Source organism: Nelumbo nucifera, chromosome 8, assembly GCF_055504915.1.
Source record: "Nelumbo nucifera cultivar China Antique chromosome 8, China Antique-T2T, whole genome shotgun sequence".
Lineage (NCBI taxonomy): Eukaryota > Viridiplantae > Streptophyta > Magnoliopsida > Proteales > Nelumbonaceae > Nelumbo > Nelumbo nucifera.
The window spans coordinates 34071933-34088434 of NC_142656.1; the positions used below are offsets into that span (position 1 = coordinate 34071933).

At 39.9% G+C, this 16502-nt stretch overlaps 1 protein-coding gene and 1 pseudogene across 2 annotated transcripts in view; one reads left to right on the forward strand and one right to left on the reverse strand.

The window, feature by feature from the left end:
* The first annotated feature begins 451 nt into the window (after positions 1–451).
* LOC104603185 (G-type lectin S-receptor-like serine/threonine-protein kinase SD2-5) lies at positions 452–2496 on the forward strand (annotated as a pseudogene).
* A 7359-nt stretch (positions 2497–9855) lies between these two features.
* Positions 9856–16502, reverse strand: part of BIO1 (adenosylmethionine-8-amino-7-oxononanoate transaminase) — a 39103-nt gene continuing 32456 nt past the window's right edge. For both annotated transcript variants that reach the window (XM_088893446.1, XM_010267160.3), the window contains 3 exons: positions 12148–12282; positions 11419–11531; positions 9856–10464 (listed from right to left, as the gene is read on the reverse strand). In XM_088893446.1, the coding sequence (XP_088749572.1) occupies positions 10284–10464; positions 11419–11531; positions 12148–12282 (429 nt within the window). In that variant the 3' untranslated portion in view covers positions 9856–10283. The remainder of the gene's footprint in view (positions 10465–11418; positions 11532–12147; positions 12283–16502) is intronic.

Genomic DNA, 16502 nt, shown 5'->3' on the forward strand with positions numbered 1-16502 from the left:
CCACTATAAATGATATGAGAGATGTTCCCAATGTGTAGCTAGATGAATGTGACCAGCAATGTGTTGTGGTCAGAAGATCTAAACTCCCTATCTCCACTACCCATTTTACCTAGGCTTTTACAGTTTACCAAAAAAAGTCTTTGAAGTTTATAACTTCTGTGATAATTGATTATTAAAATTAGTTACTCTCTTATTAATAATAGGGTAAAATACAAAAACCTCCCCTGAAGTTTTTGACAATCATAAAAATCTCCCTTGAAGCTTCTAGCAATCATAAAAACTTCTCCTATAGTTTTACTTTAGCAAAAACCTCCCTTTTATTTTCAAAAAAATCAACAAAAACCTCCCTTCCGTCAATGATAAGACAGAAAACGTTAAACCCATGATAATTTTTTTCAAAAAGCCTATTTTACCCTTCAAAAACTGACGGGAACAATGATGGAAACCATCCACCGGCAACTCTGTCATGGGCTTAAACATGAAGGATACAGGAAATCTCGTGCTCTTCGACGGAAACAATGGAGCCGTCTAGTAGTAGAAGGGTAGAGGCTCACAGCCAGCATCTCATCTTCGAACTGGTCTACGGGTGTCCTATCACTTTTCGTTACTAGCAATGGAGCCGTCTGGTTTGTTTGCTCTTCGAACTAGTCTACAGGTGTCCTAGTAATGGTTTGTTTGCTCTTTGAACTGGTCTACAGGTGTCCTAGTAATGGTTTGTTTGCTCTTGCTCTAAATGCAGGACCGAGCTATGTTAGATTCCTGAATGGAAATCTTTCTCTCTACATATTGTTCGCCGAGCCACGCCAACTTGATGATACAATTCCTGTGAAACCAGCAACCTCGATGCAGTACATTAAATTCGGGTCAGATGGGCATCTGAGAGTTTACGAGTGGAACTCGACCTCAGGGTGGACGGAAGTGGGCGATCTTCTGACAAAAGATTTATCTGATGGAGAGTGCAGCTACCCAACTGTTTGTAGGAATTATGGTATTGGCTCAACTGAGCAGTGTAGTTGTCCTGGAGGAACTGGTAACAACGATAGCTATTTTAGGCAACTAAGTGATTGGCAGTCGGATCTCGGCTGCTTCGAAATTACTCCATTTTCTTATGAAGCTTCTGAAAATCACAATTTCAAGACTTAAAAGATGTAACTTACTTCACCTTTTTCGCCGGGGATGCAAACACAACTGAAACGAGTTTGGAGAATTGTAGGCAGGCATGCTTGAATAACTATTCTTGTAAGGCTGCTTTGTTTCTGTACCATACCAATGCTTCCGCAGGTAGTTGCTTTTTGCCAACCAAACCTTTTTCATTGGTGAACAATGATAAGAACAAATGTAAGTATAATACGTCTGCATTCATTAAGGTGCAGATACCAGATGTTTCTCCTACCCCATCCCTTCTTCTTGAAAAGAAAACAAGCCAAACTGCAATAATATTAGGGTCCAGTCTTGCAGCTCTGTTTTTTGTTTTTATTGTAGTTTGCATCTTAATTACTCTTTATAGGAAGAAAAATGATGAGGAGAAATATGAGGAGGATGATTTACATCAAGTACTAGGAATGCCCAGGAGATTCTCTTATCAAGATCTCAAAGATGCAAAAGAGGATTTTTGTAAGAAGCTTGGAGAAGGAGGATTTGGATCGGTTTTTGAAGGGACTCCCGGAAATGGCACAAAAGTTGCAGTGAAGTGTTTGGATGGTTTGGGCCAAGTCAATGAATCGTTAAAAGCTCTTTCGATGCAAGAAGTAGACACAGTATGAAATTGTTCCTTCTTCCAAATCAGGTCCCAAGTTCATGCCGATTCCTTCCCCAAAACTCAAAAGTAATGGGAAAAGGTTGGTATTGGTATTACCAACATTTGCACCATTTCCGTAGGTCGCGGGCTTCATTTTTCTCCACATCTCTGCAGCACTGGTATGCATCTTCCCAGATACATTCTGCCTAGCCATCAAAAAATCGAAACCGAATGCCGTCAATCGCTCCACTGAAGAAATCGACCAACAGGATGAAGGACAGTCGTCGTCCGATGAAGAATCATCAACCAACAGGATGAAGCACGATCATCATCCGGTGAAGAATCATCGCCAGAAGATGTACAGAATATTCTGGGAAGTTAAATATTCTAATAATTCTTCATCGTTCGTTCTTCACCCATGCTCATCTTCAGATTGCACAAAGATGAAACTACAATAATAAGGGGGGGCAAAGGGTATTTTAGTCAAAATAGGTGTACAATAACTCCTAATGGGGTAAAATAGGCATTTTGAAAAAAAATTATCATAGGTTTAACGTTTTCTTTCTTGATCATTGACGGAAGGGAGGTTGTTGTTGATTTTTTTAAAATAGAAAGAAGGTTTTTGCTAAAGTAAAACCATAGGAAAGGTTTTTATGATTATTAGAAACTTCAGAGGAGGTTTTTGTATTTTATTTAGATTAATTTGTTAAGCCGTGAATACATATTTTAATTACTTTACTATTTTCCGATGTTTCCTAAGCATATCGTGGTATTTTACATTCCCCATAAACCACTAAAATACATATTTTAATTACTTTGCTATTCACATTCCCCATCCCACTAATATCTTAAAATTGCTTTTTAAATGCTCTTTGCGTTTCCAATAAATTGAGCCTTGGTACACAGTGAAACAAGAGTATACCAACATTACCAAGTCTCAATGCATACACATTCCCATACATTTGCTTCAATTAGGAGTTATCATTCTTGGTTTGACCTGAAAACCCGACCTGGGCCCGAGTTTTTTGTGTGCAGGCAGTAGGTGACCAGTGCCTGCATTATGCCCAAAAAATTCCAGCCCAAGCTTAGGTCAAACATTTTAAGTCGAGCCTGCAATATAATATAATATATTTTTTAAATATTAATATATAATATACATAATATTTCTATGTTATAGTAGTATATTATGTATTATATTTAATAAATTACATACACTTCATATCTTATATATTATATATTTTGTATATAATATATATGCAACTATATTTTATATTATATTAAGCATTTATTATTTTATATAAAATATAAAACTTTATACATATAAATGTGTTAATACAGTCAACACGTGCCAATACATGAGAATAAAGACCATTGCCATACTTGAGAAAGCTCAATGAAGGCCTTTAACTTTAACCATAAAAGGATAAATAAGCCAAGCCAAACCAAGCTAGGAATTAAATGAAACTTATGCCTTATTTTTTGTGTTATAGTTCCAAAACCTAACCAAATCCAACCTGGCTTGGGTTTAAGTAATATTTTTTTCATGTATTATATATTATTTTATTTAATTTAAAAAATCCAAATAATTAAATTTTTATCATTAGATATAATGGGCCGAAAGTCATTAGGCCCAGAAAGCCTATAAGCCTGACCTAACCCATCCCATGATCACCCCTAATTCCAATACAAATGAAATTGTAACACAAACGAATATGGAATGTAAAGTTAAAGGAATCAAGCTAGGAAAAGACTCTCCTCCAATTTCTCACCTATTGTTTGCTGATGATGTCCTCCTCGGGAAAGCAAATAGAGAAGAGGTTACTGACTTTAAGGACCTCCTAGAACACTTCCAAGAAATGTCAAGACTTTAGGTTAACTTCCAAAAATCTGGTATCTTTTTCAGCTGCAACACACCAACTAAACGTGCTAGGATGATTAGAAGACAACTAAAATTCTCCCTCCTAAGTCCATATAGCAAATATCTAGGAATCCCTCTCTTTTGGAAAAAGGAGAAGAAGTAAATCCTATGGATTTGATTTATGTGCACACCTACCGTTGAGGGAAGATTCATTTATGTGCATGCCTACTTGTCATAAACGATTGACATTATTACTTTTCTCGGTTTTGAAGACAAATCAAGTACAAACGTTTAATTAATAAATAGAAGGTTTACCAAATACATATGAAAATGATAAACACTTAAAGTGGCATCCACGAACAAATTGTATGCTCCAAAAGATAAAGGTGGTCCAGGACTAGGCAGTCTAACATTCAGGAATAAGGCCCTCATTACAAAAATGAACTAGAGATTTGTCACAAAGCCATATGCTTTCGGGGTCAAAGTCATAGCAGGCAAATACCTTAAAGGGAAGTAGTCCTTCACAAGGAAAGCCCCTCTCTCAACTTCTAGAGTCCGGAAAACTATAGTAGAGTCTTGTAAAATATTTTACAAAAAATTGTTCTCAGACCTTCAAAATCTTCTCACGCAAGTTTGGGATTTTCCTTGGATTGAGTCTAATGGAAATTACTTTGCCCCTATTGCCCTCCCCTTTGAAGAAGGATAGCACAATACTGTCTGAGGGTCTGTTTGCCAGGGAGGAGTCTTGTGCCTTCGCAGTTGCGTTTTTTTCTGTGTAGGGGTCAGTGCCCCCTTCTAAGAGGTTGCAAGTTCCAGATTCCATTATTCAATAACCCATCTGCTCAGGCACCCAGGTGGGTAAGGTCGAGGTCGAGCTTCGTCGCCGAAAACACGAGGCCCTTTTCCTTAGCGAGAAGGAAGGGAAGGTGCACACCATAGCTCTCCTGGCTGCCCTTCCCATGGGGGACAAGGCGCGTGAATCCATGCGCGGCTGAGGCTGCGTGGAGCTCGGCCAGCACCGCATACCACCCTGGTCTTAGTGAGGTGGCATTCCCTTCAGCATGTTTGTTCTACCATAAATTGTGTCAAGTGGAGGGCCGATGCCAGCTCTCGAGCCTGGATGAGGAATTGCTCGCTTAGAGGGTCTCTCTGAGGCCGAGGCCAAAACCAAGGGCCAGCCCGTCAGCTGCGACCAAGGTCTGTTAGACTCCCTGTCAAAAGGGGTGAGCAGGTGTGTGACCTCTAGCGGGCCATATGCCTTGCGCCAACATCCGGTTCAAGCGTGTAACCTTAGTGAAGGTTGTATGCCACAGCCAGTCGATTGTTTGAGGGCGTGTGGCCTCCGGAGGGTCGTATGCCTTGGGTTGACGTTCGGTCCGGGCGTGTAACCTTGGTGAAGGTTGTATGCCGCGACCAGCCAATTGACTGAGGTGAGGGACCTGGCAACTTGGCATATGACCTCCCAGGGTCGTGTGCCTTGGATCGAGGTCCAGTCCGAGCGTGTAACCTTGGCAAAGGTTGTATGCTACGGAAGGTCGCTCGGTCGAGACGAGAACGTATATGCTGAGGGTTTGAGGTGAGGTAAGAGAAACTTGCTTTATTACAAAATGTTTACATGGTCGGCCGAGGCCGAGTTCTTGTGGTTACATGGTCCGGCCTGCGGTCACGCCCGAGGCCAAGGTGTTGCTGATGAGTGACTGATTACAACTGTTGCTGCTGGGCTGAGGTGATGAGGTCGGTGTCAATGTACTGCTTCAGATATCCACGGCGGATGAGGGACTCAATCTCGTCCTGGAGATCGTAACAGTCTTTGATGTCGTGGCTGACGCGCAGTGAAACGTGTAGTATTTTGTTGGGTCATCCCTCTTGGGGCTCCTCTTTCTCTTTCGAGGCCACTTTATATACTCCTCCCCTCATACTTGCATGAGGATGTGTGCTCAGGTAGAGTTGAGCGGCATGTACTGGTCGTAGGATGAGGCCGGCAACTTCCTGTTGTTGTCACCGCCGCGACTGTCTTCATGTTGGTGGTCACCATGGTCGTGGTCGGCCTCTCCACCTCTGTACTTGTCGGCCGAGGCTTCCTCGACAGCGATGTACTTCTGTTCCTTTTTCAAAAATTCCGCCTTTGTTCTAGGTGGTATCTTGGCAACAAAGCACTTAAGGGTCGACCCGAGGAGGAGGCCTTGGGTTGCTGCATGCATGGAGACCATGGGGTTGAGGTCGCGAACCTCGAGTTCTTCTTTCTTGAAGTGGTCGATGTAGGACCGTAGGCTCTCGTCGTGTCGTTGTCGAATGGCCATGAATGCGATGATGGCCTTATGACATCGTTGGCCGCTGATGAAGTGAGCAAGGAAAGGGTTGGCAAACTAGTCCCAAAAGCTGATGGAGCAAGACAGGAGCCCAGGGAACCAGCGCCGAGCTGCCCCCTTGAAGGTCGCCTGGAAAGCTCGGCACATCAATGCGTTAGAATACCTGTACAGGAGCTTGAGTGCTAGAATCTCTCCAGGTGTTCGTCTGGATCCGAGGTACCATCGTAAGTCTCCAGTATGGGAGCTTTGAAATGATGCAGAAGAGGTTCCAAGGTGATGGTGGCGGTGAAGGCATCCATCCTGGTGGAGGGATACTAATTTGCCAAGGTGTCACCTCGGCTCTCCTTGACTTGTCGAATTTCATCCTTCATCGCGCCGAGCTGTGCCTATAGGTCGACGATCTGCTGGCCGACGGGTACCTTGGCTTCGTCCTAGTATCCTTAGCAGTGAGACGGGCCAGTTGCATCTCGGTCCCTTTTGGCCCGTCGATCATCGAGGTAGTCTCAAAGGTCCGAGGTGCGAGGTGGAGGTGGCGTTTCTTGTTGGCGACGGTGTCCTTGGCTTCGGCGTTGGTCGCAAGACCGTATCAATTCATTCTCCTTTCAGACGAGAGGTTGGAGGGTTCTCAGCGGCTGACTCACACTTCGGCCACTTCCGCCAGACGTCAAGGGGTTGGCCTGGTAAGGTCTGACAAGGCGCTTTGCTGGTGTAGCCCACGAAGGGTGTCTATTGCGATGCCCTAGGTTTCCAACAGGGTGGCCACCTTGCGGGCAACCTCCTACTGGTCGCCCCACCTCGTTCAACCTCTACGTGAGGTTGTCAAGCCAGTCGAGGACTGTCTGGAGTTGGTCCCTGGTGACCAAGTTCTGTTTAGTTCTCTTGTTTCTAGCCATTTCGCTGGAAGCTGAGTTGTAGTGCTGGGAGGAAGGCTTAGCAGTCGTTCCCACAATACAGTTAATTTGTTTTGCTTCCTGGATAGGCTGGCTGGTAGATGGATTCAAGGGGCACTGAGGCTGAGGGCTAGAGGAGCTCAAAGTGCATTGTAGCTGAGGATTGGTGATGTTTGCCCAATGTCAGCCGAGGTCGGATGAGGCCGAGTACCTGCGAGGAAGGGAATGTCAGAGGCCTCGGGTGATAACCCGAGGTGGGGACTCCGACGGTCAAGTTAGTCAGGGCGTAGAAAATAGGGCGGACGAGGTCCCTAGAAAGCTAGAGAGAAAGAGAGTTTGGAGAAATGAGAGTCTCGACTCAGTCTTAGATCCCTTACCTTGGGGGAGTCATGCCCTATTTATACTTGAGATCGCTTGAAGGCAGACAGATGTGGATGGTCAGGATGCGGTCAGGATGCGGTCTGAGCCCGCCGCATGTGGTCGCGCCATTGGTCCCACGCTGGGCGCTGACCTCCGCCCTGCCTAACACGCTGATTGGCTCTGCCCTTAGCCACATGTCAACGCGCCAGAGGCCTGCCTAAAGTGCCTACATCAAGGATTAAAGATCTAATCCATCATGACCCCCTAGGGTGGAACAAAGGATGATTCAAGCCATTCTATCAGAGTTGGAAGATCAGGTCCTCAGTATTCCAATTCCTTCAGACCAAAAAGATAAATTCATCTACACAGGATCCAAAAATGGGGAATTCTCTTCCAAGCAAATCTATAATTCCCTTTGGGAAAACATGGATACGGGCCTCTCAAGAAAACAGTGTCAAATGGATAAAACTTTCTTGGAAACTCAAATATCCTCCGAAAATCAAGTTGTTCATATGGAGACCATCGAAGGCTTTGTCCTTTGCAAATCTGACCTTGTGAACAGAAGAATTTTGGACAATGCCATTTGCCCAGTATCGTAACATGAGGACGAAACTCCTCTGCACTTATTACTTTGGTGTCCCCTTGCTCAAGCTGTTTTATTTGCCAGTCCTTGGTCCCTAATTTTCCCTCAAGGTCTATCAACTTTCTAGGAGGCTCTCTTTCCTTGGTCAAAAATTTAATAACAAAATCCTCCTAAATCAAGTGTTATCCTGGTGTGCATTTGCTTGGTACTTTAAAACCATTATAACTGGCCTTAGGCAAGATCAAAACAATGACTTTAAAACCATTATAAATTGTGATGGTGCTTTGGCCTGATAGTTCTAGATAACAACCGTAATTTTTTTTTGTGCTATTGGTAACAAGCTTAATGTTGTTCGCAGCAAAGCTGAATCAAGGTTTAAAATTTCGTCACATATCGGCTTGTATCAACCGATACGTATCGTTCCAGCAAGTTTTCGGTACGGTACATGGTATCAAATTGAATATGCCGTATCTATTCATCGTATTAAGGTCGTATCTTTCACGCCTCTAGGTAGTGGAATGCCTTTGTGTTTTAAAACATTGATATTTATTTTTTTTTAATTTTTAGAATAAAATATGCATAATAATTATTTCATCTATTATGTCCATAAATCCATTCAATTTTTTGTTACATATTTACTTTTCTTAATTTTAATTTAATTTTTAAAATAAAACATACAAAATAATTATTTGAATAAAAATAAATAATTATTTAGTTTTTAGAAAATTAGAATAAAATATGCAAAATAATTACTTGATCTATTATGTCCATAATTAGATAGTATGTTTCTATTCCCAACTTCCTGTTTATTGATTATAATATGTTTTTTCATAAAACCCACTAAAATGTGTTATTTTTATGCATAAATAGCTTATTTATGTCTTATATTTAGTGATATTGATGTTTATTTATGATTTATTAGAGTATTTATAGCATTTTTATGTGTTTCCATGCATATCTTAATTTTTCGTCCATATCCATACATATCCAAGGCATATCCCGATACGCCTCTTAAATTTGCCTTTCCGATACGCATAGCATTTCCGATACTTTAAACCTTGAGCTGAATGCATGGCGGTGCAAGAAAATTTATTTTTTGTGAAGTCAATCGATTGTTCCAACCTTTTTGTTGAAACTGATGCAAAAACTCTTTAAATTTGATAACTCTTATCTTATTACCTGGAGACCATAAAGAAACTCTTTAAATTTTTTGTATGTAAATATTAGCTTTAAAAATAGAACTCTAACTTATACTCAAAGGCTGACCCAAGAGGCTTAACATTCGGGAATTTTTTGGTACCGGGAGAACTTACCCAGCTGGTTGGACTCTGGTGACTTTGTCTGCTTTTAATTAAATCCTATGTTTATTAAAAAAAAAACGACTAAAGCCTTGAAGAAAAACAGAATAAAATATCTAAGCACCCCTTCAACAGGCCTAGGTGTTATTTTCAAGGTTGAGTCCCTAGATCCAAATTCCATACAAGCAGCCGCCAAAGTTATAAATAGGGGTGACAACGAGTTCGTTTGCTAATCGAGCCTAATATAACTTGGTTTGTGAAGCTCAGGTGCCTAATCAAGTTTTTACATATATATACAAAGTTCAAAGTATCGACACGTATTGGCTCGTATTGGCCAATACGTATCGTTTCAGGATCTCTTCGATACGCCCCTATAGTGGGTGTATTAAGGGTTTGCCAGTTCAGGGGGTGGAGCCCTAAATCGGCCCCATTGAACCAGTTGCAAAAAAAAATAAAAAAAAGGCATCAAAAGCTGTATCGATTCGCCCGATACACCCATACTGGCGTATCGAGCATATCGATATTTTAAACCTTGTATATATATATATATACGTACATACAAACATACATACATATAGCATTTTTATTTTTATATATAATAATAACTAATTATTATAATTATTAATTTGTAAATGTCAAATAAAAATACATTTATATATATAACTTTTTACTTTTATAAAGCATTTAACTTGTAGATGAGCTCGAGCCAAGCCGAGCTCAAGTTTATGAGCTTTTGACTCGAGCGCAAATAACTAGCTATTCAACTCGGCTTAGCTCGAATCCACCCCCATAAGCTTGAAGACAGCTGTAAACACCAATTATAAATGGGCCTCAAGGTCCAAATTCCAGACAAACAAGGTTCTAAATATCGATACAAGCTTAAAGTAAAAAATCGGTGAATCACCTACACCGATATGATACATATCAGACAAGATGGGCCTCAATATTATCCCTGGCTTGACCCACTTTAAAAATAGTTTACCAGGAACCACTATAAAATTTGCTCCTAAACCTGAACACAATGCAGGTGCACGGTGCGCCCAAGAGCCGGATCAGGATAGACCAGCCGACTGCCTGTCATATCTTGAAGACTTGCATTTTTTGTCATGAATATATTATCAATTATGGTAAATAAATAATAGGTGCCATAGAATCAAAAGTACATGACAGAACGTTTGTAGTTGCATGTTACAGGCTTATAGCCATTGAATAGCATTATCGCAGTATCTAACTTACAAGACCGATATTTATGCATTAGCTTGGCTGAATTCATTGAGTCTCCTGTGAAGTTTGCTGATTAGCTGACTACAGATTTGAGGAGATGTGCATGGACCACACATTAGATAAATAACATTACCAAGAGGCCTCAAATAAACACCATCTTCACGAAGCATCCGAACAAGAGAGCTCGCATACAATGATCCATACCTGCATAAAATCCAGAAATTAAGATTTATGGACAAGTAATACACCATGAAAGTCAGAAAAATTCTGTTGGAAGAAACAATTAAACCCAATTTTCTAGCTCATAGCCAGTAAAATAAGGCTTCTATGATGATGATAACGAAGATACAAGAATATAATAGGAAAATGGATTTGTTTGCAAGAAATACCAACCAGCTAACATCGATATGTACCGTTCTCAAGTACTAGGTCATCTATGAAAATAAGTGGTGATAGTTAAACATTTTTGAAGTCAACTAACATCTGTCATTAAAAACTCAAAAGAATAACATTTTATGGTCCATCAAAGAGCCAGAATATAGTGATAAAAGGTCTGCTAACAAGATCAAATAGAATCAGATATAAGGTAGATCTAAATCCAAATTTGATTTGTTTATAATTGAATTCAAATTGCAATCACCTATTGATAGTATAAATAGATTAAATTAGAAAATGATCAAAATATTATAAATTATTAATAAAATGAACTAAAAATGGCTTTAATATTGTATTTCATGAACAAAATGGAATGAAAATTACTTGTGCGAATAGTGAAACTTGAACCTATCACCTATCACAGTTTAGTATAAACACAACATTCAAACCAATTTCACTAATGGATATAAATTTTAAGAATATACAAGCATAAATATTTAAACTGAAACAAATACAATTATATAGGGATTTAAATGGATTGAATACAAATTTGATTCTGGAAAATCTGATACCATTTGCAGCCGTAAATGGGGAAAATTGCATACCAAGGAGGATGTATTAAATGTTTACTCAAGACAGTGGTTATAGGGGTGTAAATTAGGTAACCAATTTGAAGAATTTCCCTTAAAGATTTAACAAATGCTCAACCCAGGGCCAACCAGGGTGTACCGCTGAGTGTCAACAATTGAACTCAGAAAGGAATAGAAGCTAATGAGATAGTACCCAGCATCATGGCCTTCTGCACATAATTCTAGAGCAAAAAGTGTTCCTAATGTCACCACCCTCTGCACTGCTGGATGTAATGATATCTGGTGTACAAGCTTCGCATCCCATAACTGCAAGTATACATCATAAACAGATAGAGGAAGCTCATGAGCAATGACTCTAAGCCTGATAGATAATGTTTGATGAGAATAAGTTGAAACAAATTCATTCATCAAAAAAATAAGTTGAAACAAATTGTTCATGCCACTGAAAGCAGATTGACATTTTTCCTTCGAAAATTAGAAAAAATTTACGCATGATAATAAAGAATTAGAAATTTAATAGTTTCTACAATAAAGAAATATAGAAGGAAAATGTCTCTGGTTGTAGTATTAAAACTTTAAAAGATATAGTATCATCATAACCAGATATAATGTAGAATTATATATGAAAATGCAACTTCAATTTATGATGGTTAACAAACTAGAAATAATTTTTAGTGAACAAAAATGCAATTAATGGTCAACAACAGTTAAATCCTCATTCTTCTATTTGAAATAAAAAACGGACTTTGTAGTCCGACTCTGGATAGATTTTTTTCCTTCTGTTGAAACAATATAAATCATAGGAGATGGGACTAAGACAAACTTCACATATAAGCCCTCTTGCCTTGATTGTTTAGTGTTGGGAGAGCATCCAGCAACATGAAAACAACATATGAAACAAAAGTTTCTGCATAATTCATACCTCTCTAAGCCGCCTTCCTCTTGCAATGATATTTGAGTTTGTCTGGGGATCTTTAAACCATCTTATGGCTTTCGTAGCAGCTGTGCAGCCCATTGCATGTGCACTGTAAGAATGCCCATGCAGAAGAGCCATGAGCTAAACCAAAACAAAGGAGAAAATAATCATTTCCTTTCTGTGAGAGAGAGAGAGAGTATTGTAAACCAGCTATGCTCATTTACATAGAATGCTTACATACCATGCATAAATATGCAACTCAAAACAGGCAGATTATGTGACTTGCACTTTTTTTAATTGCATTTTCTGAAATTTCTGAGGTAAGGAAATCTTCTAACTATTTTCAAATATTATTTTCTTGCTCCTTTCTTCTAGATTATTGATGTCCATGCTTATGCCCCCAGAATTTTCTTTCAAGCTGAACTTGAAAAGCCCTGTTCTACCAAATATTAGGGCTTTTATGCTGGAAGAGTGTACATGATGGTCGGCTGCTAAAATGTGTTCCATAAGAAATGCAAGAACAATAAGCTTCCCTGTTCATATGCACCTTGTGCTTGGCGTAAGGTAAGTTAACCACCTCTTTAACTACTGTGATTTTTCTATGAGCATATGCCTCTATTAGCATTCATTGGTGTCTATGCCTGACTATGATGCCCAGATAAGGGTACTGTCATGGATGCAGATACAGGAAAAATGGACAAAACTCCTTTTCCATAATATGGTTTTTCTAACACCAAAAAAGTTGTCAATGCTTTAAAGATATAATTTTTTTTCCTATTATGGTTTTTCTAATTTCTAACACCAAAAAAGTTGGGCATGAACAGGTATTTGGGTACCATAGGTGCCTGATATGCAAAGTCTTTTCCATAATATGGTTTTTCTAACACCAAAAAAGTTGTCAATGCTTTAAAGCTATACAGTTTTCTTTTTTATTATAATATGTTTTTCTAACACCAAAAAAGTTGGGCATGAACAGGTATTTGGCTATTTATCACCATCCAGTAAGGGAGGGAAAATCATTTTGACATCCCTTGCTATTTTATATGATACTTGGGAGGCAAGGAATACTATGTTCTTTGTTATAGAACTCATTCCATTATGACTTTTTTTTTATCTTATCACCCTCAAATCAGCCCATTTATGATAGGGGATGGGCTTTAGATGGTTTACAATTTTACATTGATTTTCAAAACAAAGGTGCAACTGGAGACTGCATTCTATTGCAAGCTTTTTGGTCTATCACTAAATAACTGTGCAGGCCCTCTCCCCCACCAACAGACTTGGAAAGAACTGTTGAAACAATTGCAGCTCCCTAGGGAATATGATTATCATTTAGAACCAGTGGAATTTCAAGAGATCATGGAAGTATGGTCATCCTTCATTTATCAGGATTCAGGCCAGAGTTGTATTAGTACAGTAATACTATCAATCTGTGATTTTGGCAACCCAGGGACAGAGTTTGATGTACTCCATGTTCAAACTCGTTAAAGTTGTGGGGTGGCTCTCAAGTGATCATGGGTGGTAGAAGGGGGGTCGGTTGATCCCAGGAATTTCAAAGGCTTCACTCTGGATGCAAGAACTTTGAGAAGGGTGATTTGTTATCTCCCAAGGCTTGGCCACCAGTTCCTTTTGTTTTCTTATTGCCGGTATTTATAGTGTTCTCTTCCGCTCTTCTCTTTCAATAAATCCTTGATTATTTTTTCAATCAAAGAAAAGCATCAAGCAATAGAAAATGCTAACTTAATTACAAACACAAGATAATTTAAACAAAAAAAAAGTACGAATTTAAAGAGAGCATTTGTTAGAAATGGTATTTGATGCAAGATATATTTAAGAACTCTTCTTCATAAAAAAAGGATAAACCTTAACATAAATAAGCAAAAATTATGACATGAAACAAGTATTGCGGAGAACCAATTTGGATTTATGCCAGGGAGATCAACCATGGAAGCTATCATTCTTTCGAGACAATTGATAGAATTTAGAGATAAAAAGAGAGATCTACATATGGTGTTCATTGATCTAGAAAAAAACTTAAGATAGAATTCATAGAGGGATATATGGTGGGTCTTAGAAAAGAAAGGGTCCCAAATGGTTACATAGAAAAAATTAAGGACATGTACGAGGGTTCAACAACTAATGTTAGAGCACCTGAAGCTAGGCTATCAATAAGTTGGTTCCACCTTATCAAACCGAACCAATTATATCGGTTCAGGTTCCGTGATTTTGTCCCAATTAATAATTGGGTTAGTTCTGGTTCTTGCTTGTTCCAAACCGATTCAGATCACAACTGATTGTTTTCTTAAAAATACATAAAGGTTTGTTCTTGATTAATAACAATAAGCTTTATTAAAGATATGAAACTATAATTACAAGAGGGATGGGGATGGGGGAGGTAAAGCATCTTAACTCCCCACCAGCACATTACAATGAAAGGGGAATTAGAAATTAGCCCAAAACAAAGAATCCCTATTCACCCCCTGCTTGGCTAACCCATCAGCAATTGAGTTAGCAGTTCTCTTCACCTAACTGTACTTCATCTCAATGCCCCTAGTAAGCCATTTGAATTTTTTCTTTTCATTATTGTAGCTCCACATACCATTGTTGTCTTCCTTTAGCCATCTAACCACCACCTCCGAGTCACCTTCAATGACCAATCTTCTGATGTTCAACTCTGTTGCTCTTTGGGTTCCTTCTAGAGCTGCACAAATCTCAGCCCTAAGGGAGTCACCTTCTCCAATTGGGCCTGAAAACATGGCAAGAATAATACCTTTCTCATTCCTAAACACTCCCCCAATCCCGAAAGGCCCTAGATTCCTTATGCTACTACCATCAAAGTTCAGTTTTATGAATCCAAAGGGTGGAGAGGTCCAAGAGTGGCTGGGAGTCCTCTTAATCTGGGCAGAGTTAGCTATCTCTTTCCAATTTCTCACAGAGTTAGCTATCTGTGAAAAGTTTCGAAGATTTCAACCAATGGGCCACCCTTAAGTGTATCAGCTCTAGCAAGTTTTTAATGGTTCTTTCCTTGTATGAAAAAATTCATGAGTTTCCCTTTTCCCATAAAAATCAACACATGACCTTATAACAATACAGGCCCATCTCAATTACAAAGCCTGTCTTTTATTGGTCTTCAGGGTCCATCAGGATCTGATTATAGCCGGAATAGGCATCCATAAAGCTCAGGAGCTCATATCCTGAGGTCGCGTCCACTAGGCGATCTATGCGGGGTAGGGGAAAGCTGTCTTTCGGGCAAGCTCAGTTCAGGTCTGTATAATCTACGCACATACACCACTTGTCATTGGCCTTCTTTACCAAAACCGGATTCGCTATCCAGCTCGGGTACTGGACTTCCTTAACGAAGTCCACTGTTAGCAGCTTTTCCACCGCTTCATCTACTATTTGCCACCTTTCTGGCGTGAGGTTTCTCTTCCTCTGTCGGACGGGTCTAAAGTAAGGTCAACATTAAGTCTATGAGTTATGAGCTCATGGTCTATGCCGGGCATTTCTGCAACCGACTAGGCAAATACATCTAAATTATTTAATAGAAAACTTACTAGTTCAGAGCGCATAGGCTCTGCCAGGCGAGCTCCAATTTGCAGTGTTTTTTCCAGGTTCTGTCTTGGAGACAGGGACCGTAACAATCTCTTCTGCTGGACAAGCTCGCTCCTCAATATTCTCTAGAGGTGGCTCCAAATCTATGTCGGTGGCTATCTTGCCTTTTGCTTTTAAGGCTGCTACGTAGCATTTTCGTGATTCTAACTGATCACCACGCAGCACGCCTATTCCAGTTTCTATAGGGAATTTTAATGCCAGGTGGTACGTTGAAACGACAACTCGGAGAGTGTGTAAGATAGGTCGCCCCAGTATTGCATTATAGGGAGATGAGGTGGCAACTACTAGAAAGTCATGTTCGAAACGTAGAGTGTGAGGAGGCGAGCCCGCCTCGACCGACACTCTTATCTTACCAACGGGGCGGACTACCTCACCGCTGAAACCTACTAGTGGGACATCAATAGGCTGTAAATCTGTCTTACCAAGCTCCATACGCTTGAAAGCTTCCAAAAATAAAATGTCAGTCGAGCTGCCGGAGCCAACCAGGATTCCCTTTACCTTGAAATCGTTGATCAGCAGTTTGACTACTAGAGCATCATCATGTGGGTACTGGATCCCAGGATCCCATGCATGTCATCTTCAGTGAAATAGATCACTTCTTCTCGGGGTCGCTTCGATGGGTTACTGTCTTCCTGTTCCAGCTCCCTGACCGAATTCTTGCTTGCTGAAGTAGTGCAGAGAGCGATAATCGAACCTCTAGTAGTCATGTTTATGGTCCCTCGAACCTGTGTTTCTAGTTGCTACTGATT